Source organism: Aquarana catesbeiana, linkage group LG11 (assembly GCF_042186555.1).
Source record: "Aquarana catesbeiana isolate 2022-GZ linkage group LG11, ASM4218655v1, whole genome shotgun sequence".
In the NCBI taxonomy this organism is placed as follows: domain Eukaryota; kingdom Metazoa; phylum Chordata; class Amphibia; order Anura; family Ranidae; genus Aquarana; species Aquarana catesbeiana.
The window spans coordinates 28,332,409-28,356,062 of record NC_133334.1 but is presented as its reverse complement, the minus strand read 5'-3'; the positions used below and the strand labels follow the sequence as shown (position 1 = coordinate 28,356,062).

At 45.6% G+C, this 23,654-nt stretch overlaps 1 protein-coding gene across 1 annotated transcript; it reads right to left on the bottom strand.

The window, feature by feature from the left end:
- Positions 1–91: 91 nt before the first annotated feature.
- On the bottom strand, positions 92–22,382 carry LOC141111679 (receptor-type tyrosine-protein phosphatase eta-like). The gene is made up of 7 exons (XM_073603829.1): positions 22,376–22,382; positions 21,309–21,382; positions 18,057–18,191; positions 17,190–17,309; positions 9,935–10,095; positions 3,617–3,752; positions 92–402 (listed from the first exon to the last, which is right to left on the bottom strand). Exons 1-7 carry the CDS (start codon positions 22,380–22,382, stop codon positions 169–171), a joined length of 867 nt encoding a protein of 288 aa, XP_073459930.1. The 3' UTR covers positions 92–168.
- Positions 22,383–23,654: the final 1,272 nt, after the last annotated feature.

Here is a 23,654-nt window from a genome sequence, read left to right as displayed (position 1 = left end):
TCCAACCATAAACCCCCCCCCCCCCCTCTCCATCAACAATTAGAAAGGGAAACAAACGTAATAAATATATTATTTTATCATAATGGGTCCTTGCAGCTGTCAAGTTTTTGTCTTTCATTTGCCACACCTGTGACTCCTCCTTTATCCAGTTGGAATACCAGTCAGAAGTCAATCAATAGTGGAATCATATATAGTTTCATAATCAGTGGCTATGGAGTTGTAACGTTTGAGAACTGTGTCATATCTCTGATCAGCTGAATCGTTATAATAGATGTTATTTCCAGCTGAATCGTTATAATAGATGTTATTTCCACCTGGATCAGTGTATCCCATGTCACGGTTCCTCTGGTCTCTAGCTCTGATGATATCCAGTGTACAGTGGTGCAGGAATAAATACTCATCCTGAAAAGAGACGGAGAACATGTGGGGTTATTTAATAAAGGAAAAAACAGTTTTCCAAATTCGGTAACACATAGAAGCCAATCACATCTCATTGTTTCAGGATGCTCTAAACCAATTAGCTGTGAAATTGGATGCTTTGGTATGGGATACTGCACTTTGTACATTGTAATTGCTGTATGCACCACCTCAATACAATTTAAAGTATATCTAAAGCAAAAACCTTCTTTTTACAAGTAATGGAGACACAAAGATGGAGCACGGGAAGGTGTAAGTGATAAGAAACATATCAATATTATAATTAAATATAATTTTACTGTAAGTAAAAGCAATATCCACTGTGGAGAGGCGACCAGGGGCGCCATACCCCCTATCCTCGCCACCCCCTATTTGCCATGGATATCCACTGCCGCCGCGGCCGCCCCCTATTCATGTGTCCGGCCCCTTTCGGGTCACCGGGCATATGAATTAGGGCGGCCAGGTTTTCTTTTTTAAGCACCTGATGAGAGCCATAGGCCATAGGCTTTAAAATAGGGTGGACTTGGGACGCAGAGCATTGCGTCTGGAGCCCACCCAGGTGTGTTGCAACAGCGCAAGAAAATTCGCTGTTGCAACACTGATCCTCCTTCGGGCCAATTGGGAAGCGGATATGAAACCTGTTTCCCGACTGGCCAAAACGTCTGGCGATCCTATTAGTGCCAGGAGGAGGAGAGAGGAGACACCGCGGAGGCTGCTTCAGGAGAAGACACTGGGGCAGCTTTCCCCGAGCCCCCCTATGCTCTCACCGCCCGCATCCGAGGTAAGGACAGCGGGTGGTGGTGGGGGATTGTGTTAGTGCCCCACCCCACCAGCTGCCACTGAAGGCGACCCCGGTCACTCTGTGTATTAGCAATTTACGCCTGTTTTTTTTTTGCAGAGGCAGGCATGCTGATTGCACACCTGTGGGCTGGGTTCATATTCTTTCCAGGGTTAGAGCTCAGGGCTCCTAGTTGGAGATGGCTCCACTCGGCAGACAGGAGGCCTGGCCCAGGAGTCAGGAGGACTCCACCCTACAGACAGGAGGTCTGGCCCAGGAGTCAGGGGGACTCCACCCTACAGACAGGAGGTCTGGCCCAGGAGTCAGGAGGACTCCACCCTACAGACAGGAGGTCTGGCCCAGGAGTCAGGAGGACTCCACCCTAGAGACAGGAGGTCTGGCCCAGGAGTCAGGAGGACTCCACCCTACAGACAGGAGGTCTGGCCCAGGAGTCAGGAGGTCTGGCCCAGGAGTCAGGAGGACTCCACCCAACAGACAGGAGGTCTGGCCCAGGAGTTAGGGGGACTCCACCCTACAGACAGGAGGTCTGGCCCAGGAGTCAGGAGGACTCCACCCTACAGACAGGAGGTCTGGCCCAGAAGTCAGGAGGACTCCACCCTACAGATAGGAGGTCTGGCCCAGGAGTCAGGAGGTCTGGCCCAGGAGTCAGGAGGACTCCACTCAACAGACAGGAGGTCTGGCCCAGGAGTCAGGAGAACTCCACCCTACAGACAGGAGGTCTGGCTCAGGAGTCAGGAGGACTCCACTCTACAGACAGGAGGTCTGTGCATGGGAGTCAGGAGGGCTCCCATCTTCTCTTGGAGTCAGAGGCTGCAGGTGGCAGCCTGAGTGTACATGTCTGCAGGAGGCAGATGGAGTCCGCGACAGCACAGCACAAAGCTGAACCCGAGTAAGCTAGGAGAGAGCTTGACCGAAGGGTACTTTTGTGTTGGTCTGAGGAGCAGACCTAAGGCCTAGGCGTGAGGCCTGAAGCAGCCGTGTGGCAAGTGAGTAAGCCAGGAGGCTGAAGTAGCAAGTTACAGTAATGGTGGAACCCCCTGCAAGGGAAATTGCTGTTTTGTGAACTTTCCGTTCCTTTAAATAAAAGTGGGCTGCCATGCCCTTAAAAATACAGTCTGGACTGGCATTACTTCTTGAAATTGCATGCACCATTTGAGTTTATTCACCCTGGACATAGCAGCATCAAAGAGTCTACTCCCAGTCTTGTCCTGAGGTGTCAGTATTAAAGTATGTAATACTAAAGCATAAAAACAGTCCCAAAATGCACCACCGTGACAATAATAAAATATAAACCCGGTGTGATCCAATGCTTGCCACACCCAAATGCACCTCCACCTCCCATTAAGAGGACTCTTACCGGAATCTTTGGACCCTTTATACATAAAGAGTCAAATGGGCATGTATATAAAAATCTGGGGTGCCCCCGATGACGTCAGCTTTAATAAAACGCATAGGGCGGAGCTTACGCACGCGACATCATCACGCTCTCATTTACGAGGACGTTTTTGATCGATTTGATCTTGTATATTTACTTAATTTTAATATAATTAAAGAGTCATACAGTTTTACACTATGTGAATTACTCCAGCTCCAGGGAAAGCAGCACAATGGAGTCCGGTGGGGATCCAGAGCCCTGCACTGGTTAGCAGTCATAGACAAAGCTGTCACGATAAGATCAGCTCCCTCCCACAGGAGTTCTATGTGCAAATTGGGGGTAAATCGGGCAACACGTTTCAGGACAATCCACCTCTTTCTCAAGCCTGATTTTGCAGTGGCAGTTGGAGATCTCTAAGCCTGGTCTTTAAATATATAATGTTAGCCTCCAGGAATTATGATCTGTAGTGGATCGCTTTTCAAAGTGTGTTTAACAGGCAGTGTGGAGACATTATATTGCCTGTTCACTGCTTGTTCTAGCTCCTAAAATTACATGCATGCATTTACTTGAATGGGTTGGGTTCGGTGGCTGTACTGCTGATGGGTGATTTCTGCAAAGCATTGTGGCTGAAGCATGTGCACACCCCAGTTCTTTGCCTTTGCAGTGTAAGAGGGGGCAGTTGGGGCGGGGCAGTAAAAACACAGCTCAACTCTATGTTTTTACTGTCCCCCTAACCTCAAGTGTAAATGAGCCCTAAGGGTTTGATGGTCTTTGTTAATGAATGCTGCATTTGGCATTCAAATACTGAAAAGCATTTGAATGCCAAATGCAGAAGGGGTTGCGTTTGACCCACTTTGCCTATGATGGGAAGGAATCTCAACTGGACCTGCTGCTACCAAAGAAATGCAGCACAAAGCTGGTTTAATAATCCTCCACATATACCGCACACTGCAAACTTCACCAAAAGCCTTCTTTTAGGAAGTATAATATTGAGAGATGGACAATATGCAAAAAACACCACTTACCTTAGTCTGTATCATTGACGGCCGACTCAGCAATAAATCATTAACTATACTGTACACATCTACAGAATTATTCATCTTTAACTGAGTAACAATGCGACTGAGAGCGATGAAAATTCCACATCGGCTGCCTCCAGTTCTATGAAAAGAAATTCAATTGTAAAAATGGATAGTGAACGCCCTTAAAACAGATTCAAAGAGAACCTGTCACCAACCTTAAAAACTGCAGATAAAAGCACAGAAAAATCAGGTCACTTAAATACTCTCTTGCAGTGTTTTTCCTTTACCATAAATGATTTTCTATTCACTTGTAATGTGGCTTCACACAAGCTAGAAAATTAGATTCTCCAAGACAGGCAATTCTCCAGCACAGCTCCTTCCCTCTTTGCATGTCATATTGCACTGCATGTGCTGGCCCAGCTCCTCTGCCCCTCCCATTACCTCCCTACATAACCTTTTTAAATAGCTGCCAGGGGATGGAGTAAAGGAAAATGCTGTAGAGTGTGACTTGAGTGACAGCTCTGGGTCTGTTGGGGCTGCTGACATCACGTTAAAAATGGCGACAACCAGCAGCAGTTTCAGGGCTTTTGGATGTCGATACATGGGAGGCCTAAAAAGGTAAATATGCAAAGACACATTAAATGACCATGTTATATTTCGGGAATATTGTTGTTGAAATGAATGGTTTGGCCATAAGGTCACTATAAAAACCCTGGTTCCCAATTTGTGGACCAGGAAGTGCATGCGGCTCTTTTTCACTTTTTGTGTGGCCCTTGTGGCCCCTGCAGACACTAATTTGTGTTTCCCTATGGCCCTGTTATAGCAGTGATCTCTAATAATACGTCTCTTTAAGCACGATCCTAGTCTTCCCACTAATTCCTACAGCATGTTCACAGTCTGACAGTCTCTAACCATCTATTGTATGGTGCCCACAGTTTCTAACCATCTCTTGTGCCATGTTTGCAGTCTCTGACCATCTCTTGTATCATATCTGTAGTCTCTGACCATCTCTCGTCTCATCATGTCAGCAATCTCTGACATCTCTTGTATCATGTGTGCAGTCTCTGACAATCTCTTGTATCATGTCTGCAGTCCCTGACCATCTCTTGTATCATGTCTGCTTTCTCTGACCATCTCTTGTATCATGTCTGCAGTCCCTGACCATCTCCTGTATCATGTCTGCAGTCTCTGATCATCTTTTGTATCATGTCTGCAGTCCCTGACCATCTCTTGTATCATGTCTGCAGTCTCTGACAATCTCTTGTATCATGTCTGCAGTCCCTGACCATCTCTTGTATCATGTCTGCAGTCTATGGCCATCTCTTGTATCATGTCTGCAGTCTCTGACCATCTCCTGTATCATATCTGCAGTCTCTGACCATCTCTTGTATCATGTCTGCAGTCTCTGACCATCTCTTGTATCATGTCTGCAGTCTCTGACCATCTCTTGTATCATGTCTGCTTTCTCTGACCATCTCTTGTATCATGTCTGCAGTCTCTGACTATATCCTGTTGTATGCTTGCTGCCTCTTAAAACTGAATATTCTCCTAATTTTATGTGCGGCTCTTGGTAGTGTCGGGGACTGCAATAAGGCCCCTCCATATTTTTATTTTAACCTCCTGGCGCTGGCTGCACACAAATATGCGGCCTCTCGGTGGATGGACCTTGACGCTGAGCGGCAACATATTTGCGTGCATTTTTGCAAATACAGCTAAACTGAGAGCGAGCGCCCTGCATGCTCCCGGCACAGTTACTGGTGGTTGATGGAAAGCTCATTGAGCTTTCCAATCATATGACCGCTATCACGGCGGTCACATTATCATAAACCCCGCCTCCCGGCAGTAGTGTATTTAGGTTTTGTGCTGCCCTAGGCCTGACTAAACTTATGCACCCTCTAATTTAAATATGACCCACTCCTTCCTGTCAAGGCCACCCCCTTGCTGTTTAAGACCCGCCCTGAAATTTTTGAGTGGGGATACTAGTTCTGTGGGCCTGGGGGGCAATGGATTCCCTTAATTTGCATAGATTTCCTCTCACTTCCTGTTTGGCTGTGGGGCAGGAAGTGAAGGGAAATCTCTGCAATGGACAGGGATGGTAAAAAATAAACTGGCTATAACCCTCCCTTATTCTATCCAAAAAGGAAAAAAATAAAGTGTTGCCTATAGTTCTACTTTAAGCACAAATTTCTGATACTTTTATGGAGAGGACTAAGAAGATATAACCATGCCATTGGTGCAGCAGAAAACATATAGCACAGTGAGGAGGGTTTGTGGTCCAGAATGATAGGACAGTCAAAATTAGAAGCAGCGCCACCCCCCCACAGTTAGACTAATTTGCCTCTCAGCCCAGTCCACCCCATAAGACTGGTGCTACACTAACAGTGTAGCACTAGCCGGCGGGGACTCTCTCTGTGCTGCCCCCCTGCAAAGTGCTGCCCTAGGCCTGGGCCTTGTCGGCCTAGGTCAGCATACAGCGTTGCCTCCCGGCCTTCTAATCTCCTTAAGGCTTTATGTACACTACAGAAAAAAACGAGAAACACATGTGTGAGAGTACCTGGGGCTGCACAACCCAAAGAAAGGTTCAAAAAAATCGAAAGTTTCCCCGGGGGGTTTTTTAAGCACCAAAACATTTCGTTTATGTACATTACAGCTCCTAAACTTGAGGCAGGCTGGGCAGCAGGCAGAGGATCAACAAAGGTAAGCTGGGCAGTGGGCGCAGCCTCAACAAAGGCAAGCTGGGCAGTGTGCACAGGACCAACAAAGGCAAGCTGGGCAATGGGCACAGGATCAACAAAGGCAAGCTGGGCAGTGGGCACTGGACCATCTGAGGCAGGCTGGGCAGTGGGCACAGGATCAACAAAGGTAAGCTGGGCAGTAGGCACAGGACCATAGGAGACAGGCTGGGCAGCAGGCACAGGATCAACAAAGGTAAGCTGGGCAGTGGGCACAGGATCAACAAAGGTAAGCTGGGCAGTAGGCACAGGACCATAGGAGGCAGGCTGGGCAGCAGGCACAGGATCAATAAGAGTAAGCTGGGCAGTGGGCACAGGATCAACAAAGGTAAGCTGGGTAGTAGGCCCAGGACCATAGGAGGCAGGCTGGACAGCAGGCACAGGATCAACAAAGGTAAGCTGGGCAGTATGCACAGGACCATAGGAGGCAGGCTGGGCAGCAGGCACAGGATCAACAAAGGTAAGCTGGGCAGTGGGCACAGGATCAACAAAGGCAAGCTGGGCAGTGGGCACAGGACCATCTGAGGCAGGCTGGGCAGTGGGCACAGGATCAACAAAGGTAAGCTGGGCAGTAGGCACAGGATCAACAAAGGTAAGCTTGGCAGTAGGCACAGGACCATAGGATGCAGGCTGGGCAGCAGGCACAGGATCAACAAAGGTAAGCTGGGCAGTGGACACAGGATCAACAAAGGTAAGCTGGGCAGTGGGCACAGGATCATCGGAGGTAGTCTGAGCAGCGGGCACAGAATCATCAAAGGCAAGCTGGGCAGTGGGCACAGGATCAACAAAGGCAAGCTGGGCAGTGGGCACAGGATCAACAAGGGCAAGCTGGGCAGTGGGCACAGGATCAACAAAGGCAAGCTGGGCAGTGGGCACAGGATCAACAAAGGTAAGCTGGGCAGTAGGCCCAGGACCATAGGAGGCAGGCTGGGCAGCAGGCACAGGATCAACAAAGGTAAGCTGGGCAGTAGGCACAGGACCATAGGAGGCAGGCTGGGCAGCAGGCACAGGATCAACAAAGGTAAGCTGGGCAGTAGGCACAGGACCATAGGAGGCAGGCTGGGCAGTGGGCACAGGATCAACAAAGGTAAGCTGGGCAGTAGGCACAGGATCAACAAAGGTAAGCTTGGCAGTAGGCACAGGACCATAGGATGCAGGCTGGGCAGCAGGCACAGGATCAACAAAGGTAAGCTGGGCAGTGGACACAGGATCAACAAAGGTAAGCTGGGCAGTGGGCACAGGATCATCGGAGGTAGTCTGAGCAGCGGGCACAGAATCATCAAAGGCAAGCTGGGCAGTGGGCACAGGATCAACAAAGGCAAGCTGGGCAGTGGGCACAGGATCAACAAGGGCAAGCTGGGCAGTGGGCACAGGATCAACAAAGGCAAGCTGGGCAGTGGGCACAGGATCAACAAAGGTAAGCTGGGCAGTAGGCCCAGGACCATAGGAGGCAGGCTGGGCAGCAGGCACAGGATCAACAAAGGTAAGCTGGGCAGTAGGCACAGGACCATAGGAGGCAGGCTGGGCAGCAGGCACAGGATCAACAAAGGTAAGCTGGGCAGTGGGCACAGACGTTTCTTTTTTTTGCAGCTGAAAAATGGCTCACCATGTCATTCTATGGCCTCATGCACACAAGCTTTTAGGAGCTGTAAGTGGCATTGGCATTTTCAAGCTGCAAAAAAAACCCAGGGCCAGCGCGTTCTGAGGATCGGCATTATAGCTGTAAAAATGTCTCATGCTGCTAAAAGCTGCTAAACGCAACTTAATGCTGGATACAGCCGCGTTAAGCCTCGTCAAGCGTTTTTGTTTTTTTCACATGTCAAAATCAATGGTTCCTTATGAGAGACCATTGATTTGAAAAGTTGCACCACAAGTCGCATCATGATGATCCGACTTGTGGTGCGACTTGTGCGCAGGGGATCTTGAAGGAGAACCCTCGCCAAAATTAAAAAAAATAATTTGGTCTGGTATGGATTTTGAGGGGAACCCCCCACGCCAAAAAAAATGGCGTGGGCTCCTCCCCAAAATCCATACCAGACCCTAATCCCAAACTTAGAGCATGCAGCTCAGCAGGTCAGGAAACGGGGGGGGGGGGACAATTGGGCGCCCCCCCTCCTTCCTGGACCATACCAGGCCACACGCCCTCAACATGAGGGATGGGTGCTTTGGGGCAGGGAGGGCTCTGTGTCCTCCACGCCAAAGCACCTTGTCCCCATGTTGATGGGGAAAAGGGCCTCTTCCCCACAACCCTGGCCGGTGGTTGTGGGGGTCTGCGGGCAGGTGGCTTATCGGAATATGGAAGCCCCCTTTAAGAAAAATCAGGGGCACCAGGAGAACCAAAGGAAGAAGACAGTGGAGAGAGAAGACATCAGCGGAGGAGGGAGAAGGACCAGAGAGAAGAGAAGACATCTCCCGAGGAGGGACAAGAATTGGAGAGGAGAAGACATCACCGAAGGAAGGAGAAGACCGGAGGGAGAAAACACGTTGGAGCTGCTTTAATAAAGTACTTTGTCAAAAACCAGTGTACTTTTTTTATTCTTGACACTTTTTTTGGGAATGAATAGGGCTACAATGTACCCCTTACTCACTCACAAAGGGTGGGGGGCCAGGATCTATGGGCCCCCTCCTTAAAGGGGGCTTCCAGATTTCGATAAGCCACCCACCCGCAGACCCCCACAACCACCGGCCAGGGTTGCATGCTGGGCTGTATGCTCAGATAAGGGTCTGGTATTGATTTTGGCGTGGGGGGTTCCCCTCAAAATCCGTACCAGACCAAAGGGTCTGGTATGGCTTTGGAGGACGGGACCCCATGCCAATTTTATTTTGGCGAGGGTTCCCCTTCAAGATTCTCAGCGCACAAGCCTCACCTCAAGTCGGATCATCGTGATCCGACTTGTGGTGCGACTTCTATTCAAATCAATGGGCTCTCATAGGGAACCACTGATTTTGAATAGAGGCAGAGAAACGCTGCTAAAAGCTAGCGCGGCTAAACATGCATTAACGCCAATGCAAAAAGCTACTAAAAGCAAGTTTTTATAGCGTTGGTAGTGGCTTTGCAGCTCATTTTTTCTAACGCCCTGTGTGCATAAGGCCTACTTGTGATCAGGAGCTTTCTGATCATGTGACCGTTGTGACATCCAATCACAGCGGCCATATGACTCGAGTGCCCACCTCGGGGCTTTTAGAACTCTTAAAGGCCTAGGAGGCAGTGGACGGGAAGGGGGTTACATTTTGAATAGTTTTTTTTTTTTGCTGTCTGTGCCCCCATTAAGGAGATCTACTCTTCTCTTTATTTGCCATGTTTACTGTTATCACCGAAAGTGAAAATAAAAGGGAAATCCCAAATTTTGGGTTGTCCCTTGAACAATAATAGAGAGGAATTCCTCCAATGGGGACATTGGTAAAAAACATAGATTCCCTTACTTTGGAGGGATTTCCTCTCACTTCCTGTTTTGGTTATGGAACAGGAAATGTCGCCAATGGGACACATGGCAAAAAAAATGTAGTTCTACTTTAATATTTACACGCTGTTTTAGAATGGAAAAAATACTTTTAAAAAGAAAATACATTGTCTTTTAGATATTTGTACCTGCAGTGCACCAAGGTGGGGTATTTGATAGGATGTTGCTCTCTTTGCTGCACAACGTGAGTCACAAAGTTTATAAGGGGCTCTTGTTCACATAAGTCACTATTCACCGGCCTGGAGTCGTACTGGAACTGCTTCACCTGAAAACTGCCTTTCTTCTTAACCTGTGTTAGAAAAAAAGATTTCTTTGTAAATTTTGTGTTCTGTGTTAACAGGTAATTAGATCCTAATCTCATGTAGTCTAACCCCACTTTGTGCTGATATTTTTCATATTACCATTGTTTAGATATAGCAGCTGCATTTTATAGGCTATTTACGCTTTATTTTCACCTGTAATCCTTATACACCCGTCCGTGACCTAGATGGGGTAAGTGTGGGGCTGGATGACTGACCAACCAGGGGGGTGTTTGTGGGCAACATAACTGACAGCGGGGGGGGGGGGGGGTTGGTGTTGCCGCCGGCTGACTGGGGGGGGGGGGTTGTTGGCTGCCCCCCAAAAGAAAACACCAGCCGCCACTGTGTGTTAGTAAAACCGTACATATCATCCCAACTACTTAGTGTATCTAGGTGGATTATACCATGTTTCTTTTCAGGACGAATTGGGCTTTAATTTTTGGTGATAATGGTAATTTTTTAAGATAATTTTAAATTTTCGATTACCATGACCTACCACATGGGTGCTCAACCTGTGGCCCTCCAGCTGTTGCGTAACTACAACTCACATCGTGCCTCTGCCTTTGGGAGTCACGCTTGTAACTGTCAGCAGCTTGCAATGCCTCATGGGACTTGTAGCTCCGCAACAGCTGGAGGGCCCCGGGTTGGGCACCCATGACCTACCGCTAGGGATGAGCCGGTTCGGTTCATGCCAGAACATGGGAACAGACAAAAAATTAGTGCGAGCACTGTTAAAGTCTATGGGACACAAACCTGAAGATCGAAAGGCTTATATGCAAGTTATTGCCATAAAAAGTGTTTGGGGACCCGGGTCCTGCCCCAGGGGACATGTATCAATGCAAAAAAAAAGTTTTCAAAACGTCCGTTTTTTTCAGGAGCAGTGATTTTAATAATGCTTAAAGTAAAAAAATAAAAATGAAATATTATTATTATATAGGATTTATATAACGCCAACAGTTTAAGCAGCGCTTTACAATACAAAAAGGGAGACAATACAGTTGCAGTATAATACAATAAAATACAAGAGGATTAAGAGGGCCCTGCTCAGATAAGCTTACAATCTAATAGCGTGGGGGGCAGGTGGTACAAAAGGTTGTAACTGTGGGGAATGAGCTGATAAAAGTGATAGGAGATTAGCTGGAGATGCGATAGGCTTTCATGAAGAGATGAGTTTTCAGGGATCGCCTGAAGGTAGCAAGAGTAGGGGATAGCCGGACAGGTTGAGGTAGTGAGTTCCAGAGGATGGGAGAGCCTCTGGTGAAATCCTGAAGACGAGCATGGGAGGAGGAGACAAAGGTGCTTGAGAGTAGGAGGCCTTGAGAAGAGCGGAGAGGACGGTTTGGGTGATATTTGGAGACAAGATTGGTGATGTAGCTCGGGGCGAAGTTGTGAATGGCTTTGTATGTTGTGGTTAGTATTTTAAATTTAATTCAATGGGGGATTGGGAGCCAGTGTAGGGATTGGAGGAGAGGGTTGGTGGACGCTGAATGGTGGGTAAGGTGGATAAGCCTGGCAGCAGCATTCATGATAGACTGAAGAGGAGATAGCCTAAGGAGAGGGGAGTCACGGCAAGAGATAACAAGGGAGTGAATGAGGAGCTTGGTGGTTTCATTTGTTAAAAAGGGGCGAATTTTGGAGATGTTACGGAGGAGAATTCTACAAACTTTTGACAACGATTGGATTTGGGGCTGAAATGACAAATCAGAGTCTAGGATTACACCTAGTACCCTGGCATGAGGGGAGGAACTGTTGGTTGCATTGTTGTATTTGATGGAAAAGTAATAGAGGGGGGCACGGGCAGGGGGGAATATATATAGCTCAGTTTTAGAGAGATTTAGTTTAAGGAAGTGGTGCGACATCCATGCTGATATGTCAGTTAGTAAGTTAGTAATGCGAGAGGAGACTAAAGGAGTGAGGTGGGGAGTAGACAGATAGATTTGGGTGTCATCTGTGTAAAAGTGGTATTGGAAGCCGTGGGCGGTTATCAAGTGACCAAGGGAGGAGGTGTAGATAGAGAAGAGAAGGGGTCCAAGAACAGAGCCTTGGGGGACCCCCACAGAAAGGGGCAATGGAGAGGATGAGACAGAGTTGTAGATAACACTGAAGGAGCGCTGTGATAGGTAGGGAGAGAACCAGAATATTCCTTTAAATATGTCCCCTTAGTCTGCCCGTAAAGTAGCGCCTCTTTCTCATGTTTATTACAGTACTACAGCAAAATGACATTTCTAAAGGAAAAAAAGTAATTTAAAATTGCTCGCGGCTATAATGTATTGTCGGATTCCGGCAATATACATAAAAAAAAATTGAAAAAAACGGCGTTGGTTCCCCCCCAGTCCATTACCAGGTCCTTCGGGTCTATATGGATATTAAGAGAAACTCCACGCCAAAATTTCTAAAAAAAAATGGCGTAGGGGTCCCCCCAAAGTCTATACCAGGCCCTTCAGGTCTGGTATGGATTGTAGGGAAACCCCGTGCCAAAATTTAAAAAGAAAATGGCGTGGGAGTCCCCCCAAAATCCATACCAGACCCTTATCCGAGCATGCCATGTGGCAGGCCAAAGGAAAAGGGGGGGGGCGACGAGAGAGCGCCCCCCCTCCTGAACCGTACCAGGCCACATGCCCTTAACATGGGGAGGGTGGACAATGGCCACTTCCCCACAACCCTTGCCCAGTGGTTGTGGGGGTCTGTGGGCAGGGGGCTTATCAGAATCTGGAAGCCCCCTTTAACAAGGGGGGCCCCCAGATCCCGCCCTCCCCTATTTGAATGGGTAGGGGATACATTGTACCCCTACCCATTCAGCAAAAAAGTGTCAAAAAAGTAAAAATGTCAGCAGACAGTTTTTGACAATTCCTTTATATAAAAAAAAAGTGTCCCGCAATGTAAATCCATCATCAATCATGGCGCAGACAGTCCCAAGAAAAAAATTTAAAAAACGGAAAAACTCCGCCTCCATAGAAGGTGTCCCGCCGACTGCCGTCTTTTCGGTTTGAAAGCTGTTAAATGGTCAAGGGCAGGGCCACCCAGTGACGCAAATGGGTGACCCCGCCCTATCTGACGTCACATGGTATTTGATCACCATTGGTATTTGATCACCAGCGCTTTTTTTATTTTTTGCGTTATAAACTGACTGACAAGAAAAAGAACTATATTTTTTTACTTTCCGCTATAAAACATATCCAATAAAAAAAAAGGAAAAATCGAATTTCTTGATAAATTTAGGCCAATATGTATTCTGCTACATATTTTTGGTAAAAAAAATCCCAATAAGCGTATATTGATTGGTTTGGGCAAAAGTTATAGCATTAAATGGTTAAAGGGTTAAATGTGTGCCTAGCTAGTGTTTTACTGTATAGCCATGGCCAAAAGTTTTGAGAATGACACAAATATAAATTTTCACAAAGTCTGCTGCTTCAATGTTTTTACATCTTTTTGTCAGATGTTACTATGGGATACTGAAGTATAATTACAAGCATTTCATAAGTGTTAAAGGCTTTTATTGACAATTACATGATGTTTATGAAGAGAGTCAATATTTACAGTGTTGACCCTTCTTTTCAAGACCTCTGCAATCCTCCCTGACATGCTGTCAATCAACTTCTGGGCCACATCCTGACTGATGGCAGCTCATTCTTGCATAAGTAATGCTTGGAGTTTGTCAGAATTTGTGGGGTTTTCTTCTCTTGAGGATTGACCACAAATTATCAATGGGATTAAGGTCTGGGGGGTTTTCTGGCCATGGACCCAAAATTTCGATCTTTTGTTCCCCAAGCCACCTAGTTATAACTTTTGCCTTATGGCAAGGTGCTCCACCGTGCTGGAAAAGGCATTGTTCCTCACCAAACTGTTCTTGGATAGTTTGGAGAAGTTGCCCTCGGAGGATGTTTTTGTACCATTCTTTATTCATGGCTGTGTTCTTAGGCAGAATTGTGAGCCACTCCCTTGGCTGAGAAGCAACCCCACACATGAATGGTCTCAGGAGGCTTTACTGTTGGCGTGACACAGGACTGATGGTAACGCTCACCTTTTCTTCTGAGGACAAAGTTCGTCAAACAATCGGAAAGGGGATACATCAGAGAAGATGACTTTCCCCCAGTTCTCAGCAGACCAATCCCTGTACCTTTTTCAGAATATCAGTCTGTTCCTGATGTTTTTCCTGGAGAGAAATGCCTTCTTTACTGCCCTTCCTGACACCAGGCCATCCTCCAAAAGTCTTCTCCTCACTGTGCGTACAGATGGACTCACATCTGCCTGCTGCCATTCCTGAGCAAGCTTTGCACTGGTGGTGCCCCCGATCCCGCAGCTGAATCCACTGTAGGGGACGGTCCTGGCACTTGCTGGACTTTCTTGGGCGCCCTGAAGCCTTCTTCACAAATGCAGTGGAAATGTTTTTTTTTTTTTTTTTTTTATGGGATTAAGTTCATTTTCATGCGAAAGAGAGATTTTGCAATAATTGCAATTCATCTGATCGCTCTTCATAACATTCTGGAGTATATGCAAATTGCCATCATAAAAATGGAGACAGCAGACTTTGTGATAATTCATAGTTTTGTCGTTCTCAAAATTTTTGGCCATGGCTGTACTATGTGTGCTGCTTTCACTCAAGGAAGTTATGGATTTTTACTCCCGGCATTGTGGCGCAAGAAATGCCATAATTCCCCGCTGACGGTACAGAGCTCTGCCTTGTTTACACTGACATGGCCCTGTCCTCTGTGTCTTCCCGACGATCGGCGGGTGCTGGCGGTCATCCATTGGTCAGCACCCGCTATACCTGCTATAATCATGGCACAGCCAGGTCGCCGGCGGCACACGTGTGCCCCCTACCTAGACTTGCTGGATCACATACCTAGTACATGATCTGGCACAGCAGAGCTGCCCTGCTGCTGTACATGTAAGTCAGCAAGCAGATAATATATCTTGTATGTAATACAATGTATTATATAATGTATCTTGTATTTAATACTGTGTATTATATAATGTATCTTGTATGTAATACAATGTATTATATAATGTATCGTGTATGTAATACCGCGTATTATGCAGGGATCTTCAAACTATGGCCCTCCAGCTGTTGCGGAACTACACTTCCCATGAGGCATTATATAACTCTGACATTCACAGACAGCCTAGGCTTGATGGGAATTGTAGTTCCTGAACAACTGGAGGGCCGCAGTTTAGAGACCCTGATATAATGTATCCTGTAAGTAATACTGTGTATTCTATCATGTATCCTGTATGTAATACTGTGTATTATTTAATGTATCCATGTAATAACATGTATTATATAATGTGTCTTGTATGTGATGCAATAGGGTTTATTTACTAAAACTGGAGAGTGCAAATTCTGGTGCAGCTGTACATGGTAGCCAATAAGTTTCTAACTTCAGCTTGTTCAATTAAGCTTTGCCAAAAAAAAAAAAAAAAAATCTGGAAGCTGATTGGTTTCCATGCAGAGCTTGGAAAACTTGGAAGTGAAATGATGCTGCATTTTTTTGGCAGGATCAATAGGTATTTTTTTGTACTTGCTGAAAATGAAAACTAATGCTGCCACCAGGACTTGTAATAATGAAGGTCATTAATAACACCAGGACTGGTAAGCTGCAATATATTACATTTTTTTTGGATATGCCTTAAAGAGGAGTTCCCATTTAAAAAAAAAAAAAATTAAAAGTCAGCAGCTACAAATACTGCAGCTGCTGACTTTTAATTGGACACTTACCTGTCCCAGGGTCCAGCGATGCGGGGGATCAAAGCCCCACTCGTCTCTCCCTCCGTTCGGCGGCGCCGGCATTGCAACTGTGGGCTCCGGGCTGTGGCTTCACAGCCGGACACCCACTGCGCATGCGCGAGCGGCGCCGTGCGCCATGATTGGCCGCTCAGTCATCTGGTGACCTGTAATGGGTCCCAGATGATTGACAGGAGGGAGGGAGCAGAGATGAGCCCTTCCTGTGCCGAGGGGAAGTGATGTCACCAGCCCAGGCACTGAAAGAGGCAGACTACGAGGGACCCCCTAGCAACAGGCATTTAGAGGTGAGTAAAAAAAAAAAAAATTTCCAAATGTTTCTTTTTATTTTTTTTCAGGCACATTCAAGTATTTTTTTTTTTTTTTTTGGGTGGAACACCACTTTTACTCCAAAGTGTTTGTTCCGATAGAAACCACATAAGGAATGTTGGAACTAGCATTTCAGGTCAGGTTTCAAGGCTGCACATGTCCATACTACATACATAGGTGTGTGCAGCCTATTGCATTAGGGTGTGCACCCCAAAACTCAAACACACATGCAAGATCATCCAGTGCCCAGGCCAAAGATGGCGAATCCCCCCCCCCCATTATATGCACGCTTATGAGGAGAAGAAGGAGAGAAAGCACAGCCCACACCTCCTCCCGGCACTCTCTTTGCTGCTTCCAGTGCTGGGCTGACAGAAGTAGTGATGTCGCTGTCACTACTCCTGTCAGCCTTATAGTAGCAGGAACTTGCAGTGCCCCCATCCCTACAATACACGCTGCTCCCAGGGCAGCTGCCCCTTCTGCCCACCCCTTGTCCCCGGCCCTGCACACACCCCTTTCTCTGCAGCCTCAGCTGCTCTGGACAGTGAATGAATGGGAAGTGCTCTGTGCTGAGTGGCTTCCTATTCATTCACAAACTGAAGCATAATAAACACTGTTATTATACTATACTTCAGTTATGAAGGAACACAGTGAGTGAGTGTGTTCACTGTGTTCATTTAGAAAAGGAAGGGGCCAGGAAATTACATATTTTCTAGCACCTTCCCCCACTGTCCATCCTGAAACATGCCCTGCAGCAGCCAGGGGAGAGGAGAGGAGGAAAGCCAGCAGCACTGCGGTGCAGGGGAGTCAACGGGGGGGGGGGGGGGACTCGCGCAGTAGGGGAAAATCGGCATTGCACACAGTGATTAGGGTGTGCCCAGGCACACCTGGCACACCCCTGCGTACACGCCTATGACTACATGGTTTTCTGATGTGTACAGGTCATCCTAAAAAACATGTATTGATGTAAAAACTAAAAAGCATAAAATAACCATTTCCCTTCCAACAGCAGCCACATAACAGGGGTCATCCACTCACATGCGTCAGCTCAAATTTTCTGAAAATACACTCTACGGAGGGCTTTTCTTCAACATGAGTTACTAGCACGTTGCCAAATAGTTTGGATTTTGTCAAAGGCCAATACACTTCACTAGATGCCTAAAATAGAGAACAAAAGTGAATTCACCAAACATATTGAAATATCTACAATATTATATAATGTCTTTTTATATTTATACAGCCTCACAGGGGAAAGGACGCGATAGTCTCCGCTGCGTCCAATGGCTCCGGTAAACGGCGGAGGCGACTGTAGCGCGGCAGGATTGGGGGGGGGCCTCTCCCGCCCGATAAAAGTGATCTCGAGGCAGATCCCACCGTGGAGACCACTTTTATCTGAAAGAGGACCGTTCGCCGTTGAAGAGGATACCGGGGTTATGGCAGCTAGCTGCTGTCATAACAAAGGGTATCCAACGCTAAAGTACCGACGTACAATGACGGCGGGCGGTCCGCAAGTAGTATGTCTGCACCTAAGAAAGGCGAAAGACGCCGCTCAACCAACCCGATCCATGTTAGGTGTGAATGAGGGCCTCAGCAAGCGCTGCTCCACTGACCTCGCCCACTGACGCGTTTCGCCTTGCCCACCAGGGCTTAGTCATAGAGGTTTAACCATTGATGGAAATGTAAAAAGACACGTGAAAACACGAATGTTTGGTGTTTCCTAAGGCATACTGGTGGACAATTCAGAATTTTACTGCTTCTAAAAGGAGGTTTTTAAAATGGGTCAGACCTGTAGTAAGGGACATCCCATACAGTAATTCTACATCCCAGTGAGTGGACTTTACTCCTTCTAAAATTCTTTAGTAAAAGAACTCTTGAGTAAAACTGGATTTAACTCGAATACAGTACCGGTGCATCTTCTTCACAGCTAGAGAACATGACGATGGTGGTTATGTGCTGCTCCCAAATCATTTGCCAGAAGTCGTTGACTGTTCCGTGTAAAGGACTCTGCGCAGCAATGAACTCCTTCTTAAATTTCTGTCCCTGAAACAGAGCAATAGAATACAAATAGCATAAGGAAGACACATATAAAGAGAGGTACTTGCACTGCACACCCCAAATAGTACAAAATGGGAAGGCTGTACTGGGGGGGGGGGGTTGGCAGCGAGTTATGTAATTCAATAAAGTAATATATGTAGAAAAAATAAATACATAAATAAATATTTTATTATACATAAGATAATACCAAGCTATTCCAAATACAAGAAATGCAAACAAAGAATTATACATAACATTACATATCACAATGTCATTTGTATAAAAGCCTGATGCGTTTCGACCCGTTTGATTAGGGTCTTCTTCAGAGGATTAGTTTGCCAATGAAAGGTGTTTTCGGAAAAAGGCCTCCTACATAGAAATCCCTTAAAACTTGTCAAGAATAATCCTGCACGCTCCCCGGCATCCCACCGGATCATTCCCAGCATCCCACCAGGATGGTCAGACGTGCTCTCAGCTCTTGCTAAACCCTTTGGTTCTATTCATTGCATACATACAGAGCCATAAATGAATTCCCTTTTGAGCAATAGCAGTGTGGCTTCCAATGTTTCGATAACGCTTCTACCATATTACTAATAAGGTGCGGTCCACCCAACCTGGCACACCCTGGGGGGCATTTTTACGTGTGACTTCTTGTAAGCCATACCCCTGAGGTGTTATCCTCCTCCTGGTTGCCGTCTGACCGGGGAGTGTGCAGGATTTATTCTTGACAAGTTTTAAGGGATTTCTATGTAGGAGGCCTTTTTCTGAATACACCTTTCATTGGCAAACTAATCCTCTGAAGAAGACCCTAGCTACACGGGTCGAAACGCGTCAGTATTTTATACAACTGACATTCTGATATGTAATGTTATGTATAATTCTTTGTTTGCATTTTTTGTATTTGGAATAGCTTTTATTCTCCTACCAGAGCTCATATTTTAACTACCATGGTATTATCTTATGTATAATAGAATATTTTTTCTACATATATTACTCTATTGAATTACTTACCTTGCTGCCAATCCCCCCCCCCCCCCCCCCCCCGGGGGAGCCTTCCCATTTTATAGAATACAAATATAGCCCAGCTGGCAACATATACAGTATTTGTGGTAAAACATAGGTACCTCTGAACGTCATAATTTTTTTTTTTATCACATTAATATCTAAACGTGAACCTCTAGGAAGTTATAAAAAAACACAAATGGATTCATCTTTGTATCCATTTAGGCATCAGTAAATGTGTTTTACTAAATTCAAGCAGTGTAAGTACCCAACTATGACTTGCAGTCCCTGCACAGCAGAGTTCAGAATGTGAGGGAGAGAAGCAGCACAAGAGCCCCAGGTATTGTAAATGGTTGTGCAGCCTATAAAGTGTCAAAATTCCTTTACAATGATGGTAATCAAAAGTGATCGAACATACCCAAACACATCTATTCAAATTAAGAAAATAAAAATAAATATAGTGAATAAAAATGATATAGCCCACAGCCAAAGAATATACACTATGGTGTCAAAAGTATTGGGACACCTGCCTTTACACGCACATGAACTTTAATGCAAAGGGTGGGGCAACTCAATATTGAACCCCTATGGACTAAAGGCCCGTACACACGATATGAAAATCGGATGGAAAAATTCAACGAGCTTTTTGGATCATCAGTACGGTGTTTTCGACAGCCGATTTCGCGTTTTCGTCAGACAAAAGCTGGATGTGCAGACTATAAAATTTTTGGGGGTTGTGAACCCAACGTCCGTTTTTCATTTCATCAATACGGTTTTCGTATGAAAAATATCGTAAGAGCAAGACTACGCCTGCTCAGAAATGAAAGAATACATACAAAACTATTCAATACATTACGTTAATTCTGACGTTGTATTCTCTCATACGAAAATTTTCGTATTGTGAGTAACCTCTTCACTTTCGACATGAGACTAGCCACAAAAAAACAGACGTTCGGTCATCCAAAAATCTAAGCGTGTATACAAGGCTTTAGACTGGGATGCCATTAAAGTTTATGTGCGTGTAAAGGCAGGTGTCCCAATGCTTTTGGTAATATAGTATATATATATATATATATATATATATATATATATATAGAGAGAGAGAGAGAGAGAGAGAGAGAGATACATATATCTATATATATATATATATATATATATATATATATATACATATACATACATACATATATATATATATATATATATATATATATATATATATATATATATATATATATACACATATATATATGCTCAATATATATATTTATGGTGAGGAATCTCCACATTAAAATGGCAACAGTTTTTGGAATTAAAACAACTGTTACATCAAGTATGCAATAAAAATGCTTTTGTGTAATCAGAATACTCAGCATCTGTGGATCTGTCAAATCTTTTCTGGTCAGCGACGCCCTACGCATTACGTCACATCACATGACTTCATCAGGGGACAATGACGAAGTCACGTGACGTGACATAACCCATAAGGCATCAGGGACCAGAAGTGATGTGACAGACCGACAGAGTATTCTGATTAAACAATGTAATACTTGATGTAAGAGTTAATTTGAAGAGTTAATTTGAATTCAATATATTGTTGCCATTTTAATACTACACTATGGGAGGCAATTTGCTTTGTCCTAAAATGCGGGTGAGCGCACATATCGGCACCTTAAAGGGACCGGCACCCTAGGTTTGAACAAGCCTATTTGGGAGGATTAGGAGAACGCTGTGATTTGAGGATCACCACACCCACCTATCGAGTTTTGATTATAAGGCGTATTTGAATATTTATCAAGGTGAGAGTTCTGTGAGCATGGAGGTGTTTAACCACTTGCCGCCCGCCCACCGTCAAATGACGGCTGGGCGGTGTGTCTCTAGTTCTTGGTTTACGTCATATGACGGCCTCTCAGAACTCTTGCGCGGTTGCAGCTCTTTAACCATGTGATCGGCTGTGTCCAATCACAGCCGGTCACATGTAAACACGGAGATGCCGATAATCGGCGCTCCTCGCCTCACACTGACAGAGTGTGAGGAGAGGAGAGCTGATCAGCGGCATCTCCTCGCATTGGACAGCTAGGTATATATGTAATCAGGGTACTGATCATCATCATTACTTACAGGAATATAGCTAGCGTTGATGTAACCATTGGAAGAATTTCCATCCTCTGACAGTTTGACAAGAGAATTATCATCTGGAATATATATAAAATAATAAGCTTCTAAATTGAATGTACATTTCTTATAGTAAATAACTAACTAGTTTAAAAAAAGTTTTGTTATTGATAAGCAGGGGCGTTGCTAGGTCAACAAAAGATCTGGGGCTAGAGCCCATAGCAGCGTAGTAAAGAAAGTCATACGCTTGGGCGGGCATACACATGTATATACAGTAATATACGTGTGTGTATATATCACCAGAGAGCCCCCCACTTACATCAGGGTCCCCAGAGAGCCCCCCTTAATACATCAGGGTCCCCAGAGAGCCCCCCTTAATACATCAGGGTCCCCAGAGAGCCCCCCTTAATACATCAGGGTCCCCAGAGAGCCCCCCTAACATCAGGGTACCCAGAGAGCCTCTTCCTTAAATAAGGGTCCCCAGAGAGACCCCCAATTACATCAGGGTTCCCAGAGAGCCCCCTTACATTTGGGTCCCCAGAGAGTCTCCCCCTTAAATCAGGGTCACCAGAGAGCCTCCCCCTTAAAATCAGGGTCCACCGAGAGCCCCGCACTTACATCAGGGTCCCCCGAGAGCCTCCCCTCCTCTTGGGAACCCCTGCAGAGACTCGGGGCTATGGGCCCTAAATTCGGGGCTATAGCCCCAAAAGCCACCCCCTAGCGACGCCACTGTTGATATGTATAAAGTACATCTTATTTGCATCTTATTACATAAGATAGGGTTTAAAAGCTAAGTACCACCTGAAAATAAAGGCAATATCATTGGTTTTGGAACATTGGGTACAGGATAGACAAGCAGGCACAGGTTCTGGCTGTGTACTTTTCGACAGCCAATTTGACTTTTTTCGTCAGACAAAAGCTGGATGTGCAAACTATAAATTTTTTGTCGGATGTGAACTCAACGTCTGATTTCCGGATGGTCAGTACAGAAACCGTCACACAAAAGTCGAAAGTACAAACACGCATGCTCGGAACCAAGGAACGACTGGGAAGAGTTCGGTCTTGTAAACTACCGTTCATAATCTAGAATCAACATTTGTGACGCGGCAATCGATGAAATGTCGAAATGCAGCGCACAATTCTCATCTTCCTTAACGGGATAATAATGAAGCTGCTTTGCATGTAGTTATGCCAAACGTATTTTAAAAGGCTTTTGTTTTGTACGATCTGAAAATCGCGAATCAACGCTCACCAAACTTCTACCAACATGAAATTAGCAGAAGGGGCCCAAAGGGTGGCGCTTGAGAAATGAACTTCCTCTTTATACCCTCGTAGTACGTCACTACGTTTCGTGTTTGTCAAACGCCAATTTTAGGATAGTTCGTATGCTAGACAAAATCCTGCACACGCGCTTTTGACAAAAAATCAGACGCTTGGTCGTCCAACAATCAAACCGTGTGTATCAGGCCTAAAGCCTGGTACACACGATCAGATTATTGGACGAATTTTCATCAGTTTTTTGTTGGATGCTAGTCTCAAATTCGAAAGACGACAGAATTCAACGTTAAAAGTAACGTAGTGTGTTGAATTGTTTTGTATGTGTTCTTTCATTTCTGAGCATGCATAGTCTTGCTCTTCAGATTTTTTTTTTGGCAGAAAACCGTACTAACGAAAAGAAAAATCGGACGTTGTGGTCACATCGGACAAAAATTTCGGAGCCTGCACATCCATTTTTTTTCTGCCGGAAATTCGGAATCGGCTGTCAAAAGCAGCATACAGTGGTACCTTATTTAACGAGTAACGCGGTTAACGAGCGTTTTGAAAGACGAGCAACATTTTTTTTTTTTTAATTCTGACTTGGTTTGCGAGTGCGAGCAGAATTCAAGCATATGGGGTGTGCAGTACCACATTTGGCCAGGGGTGCGGGGGGCGCCGGTGCGTAAATATTTGGAATCACTCAAGAAATACTCAGAAATACTCAGCTCCCGAGTGTTTCCGAGCCTTTCCGAAGCTTTCCGAGTTCAGCCGAGCTGTCCCCAAGTATTTCCGAGGCTCTCCGGCACCCCCCCACCTCTGGCCACATGTGGTATTGCATGCAATAGAAGTCAATGCGGAACAAATTATCTTCTTTCCATTGACTTCTATGGGGAAACTCGCTTTGATATGCGAGTGCTTTGGATTACAAGCATTCTCCTGGAACGGATTATGCTCATAATCCAAGGTTCCACTGTACTAACGATCAGAATATCGGCAGATCGTTCATCAGACGAAATTTAACTTCAGGATTTTCTGACTGTGTGTACGGGCCTTTAGTCTCTAAGAGAAAAAGTCCAACAGAAAAGTATTATTATT

Excerpts from the sequence above, each read along its gene's own strand:
- LOC141111679 (XM_073603829.1), bottom strand. Across the intron at positions 18,192-21,308 it reads TCAACGCTAGCTATATTCCT|GGACAGAAATTTAAGAAGGA; the intron begins GTAAGTAATGAT and ends GCTCTGTTTCAG. Across the intron at positions 403-3,616 it reads CGTCAATGATACAGACTAAG|GATGAGTATTTATTCCTGCA; the intron begins GTAAGTGGTGTT and ends GTCTCTTTTCAG.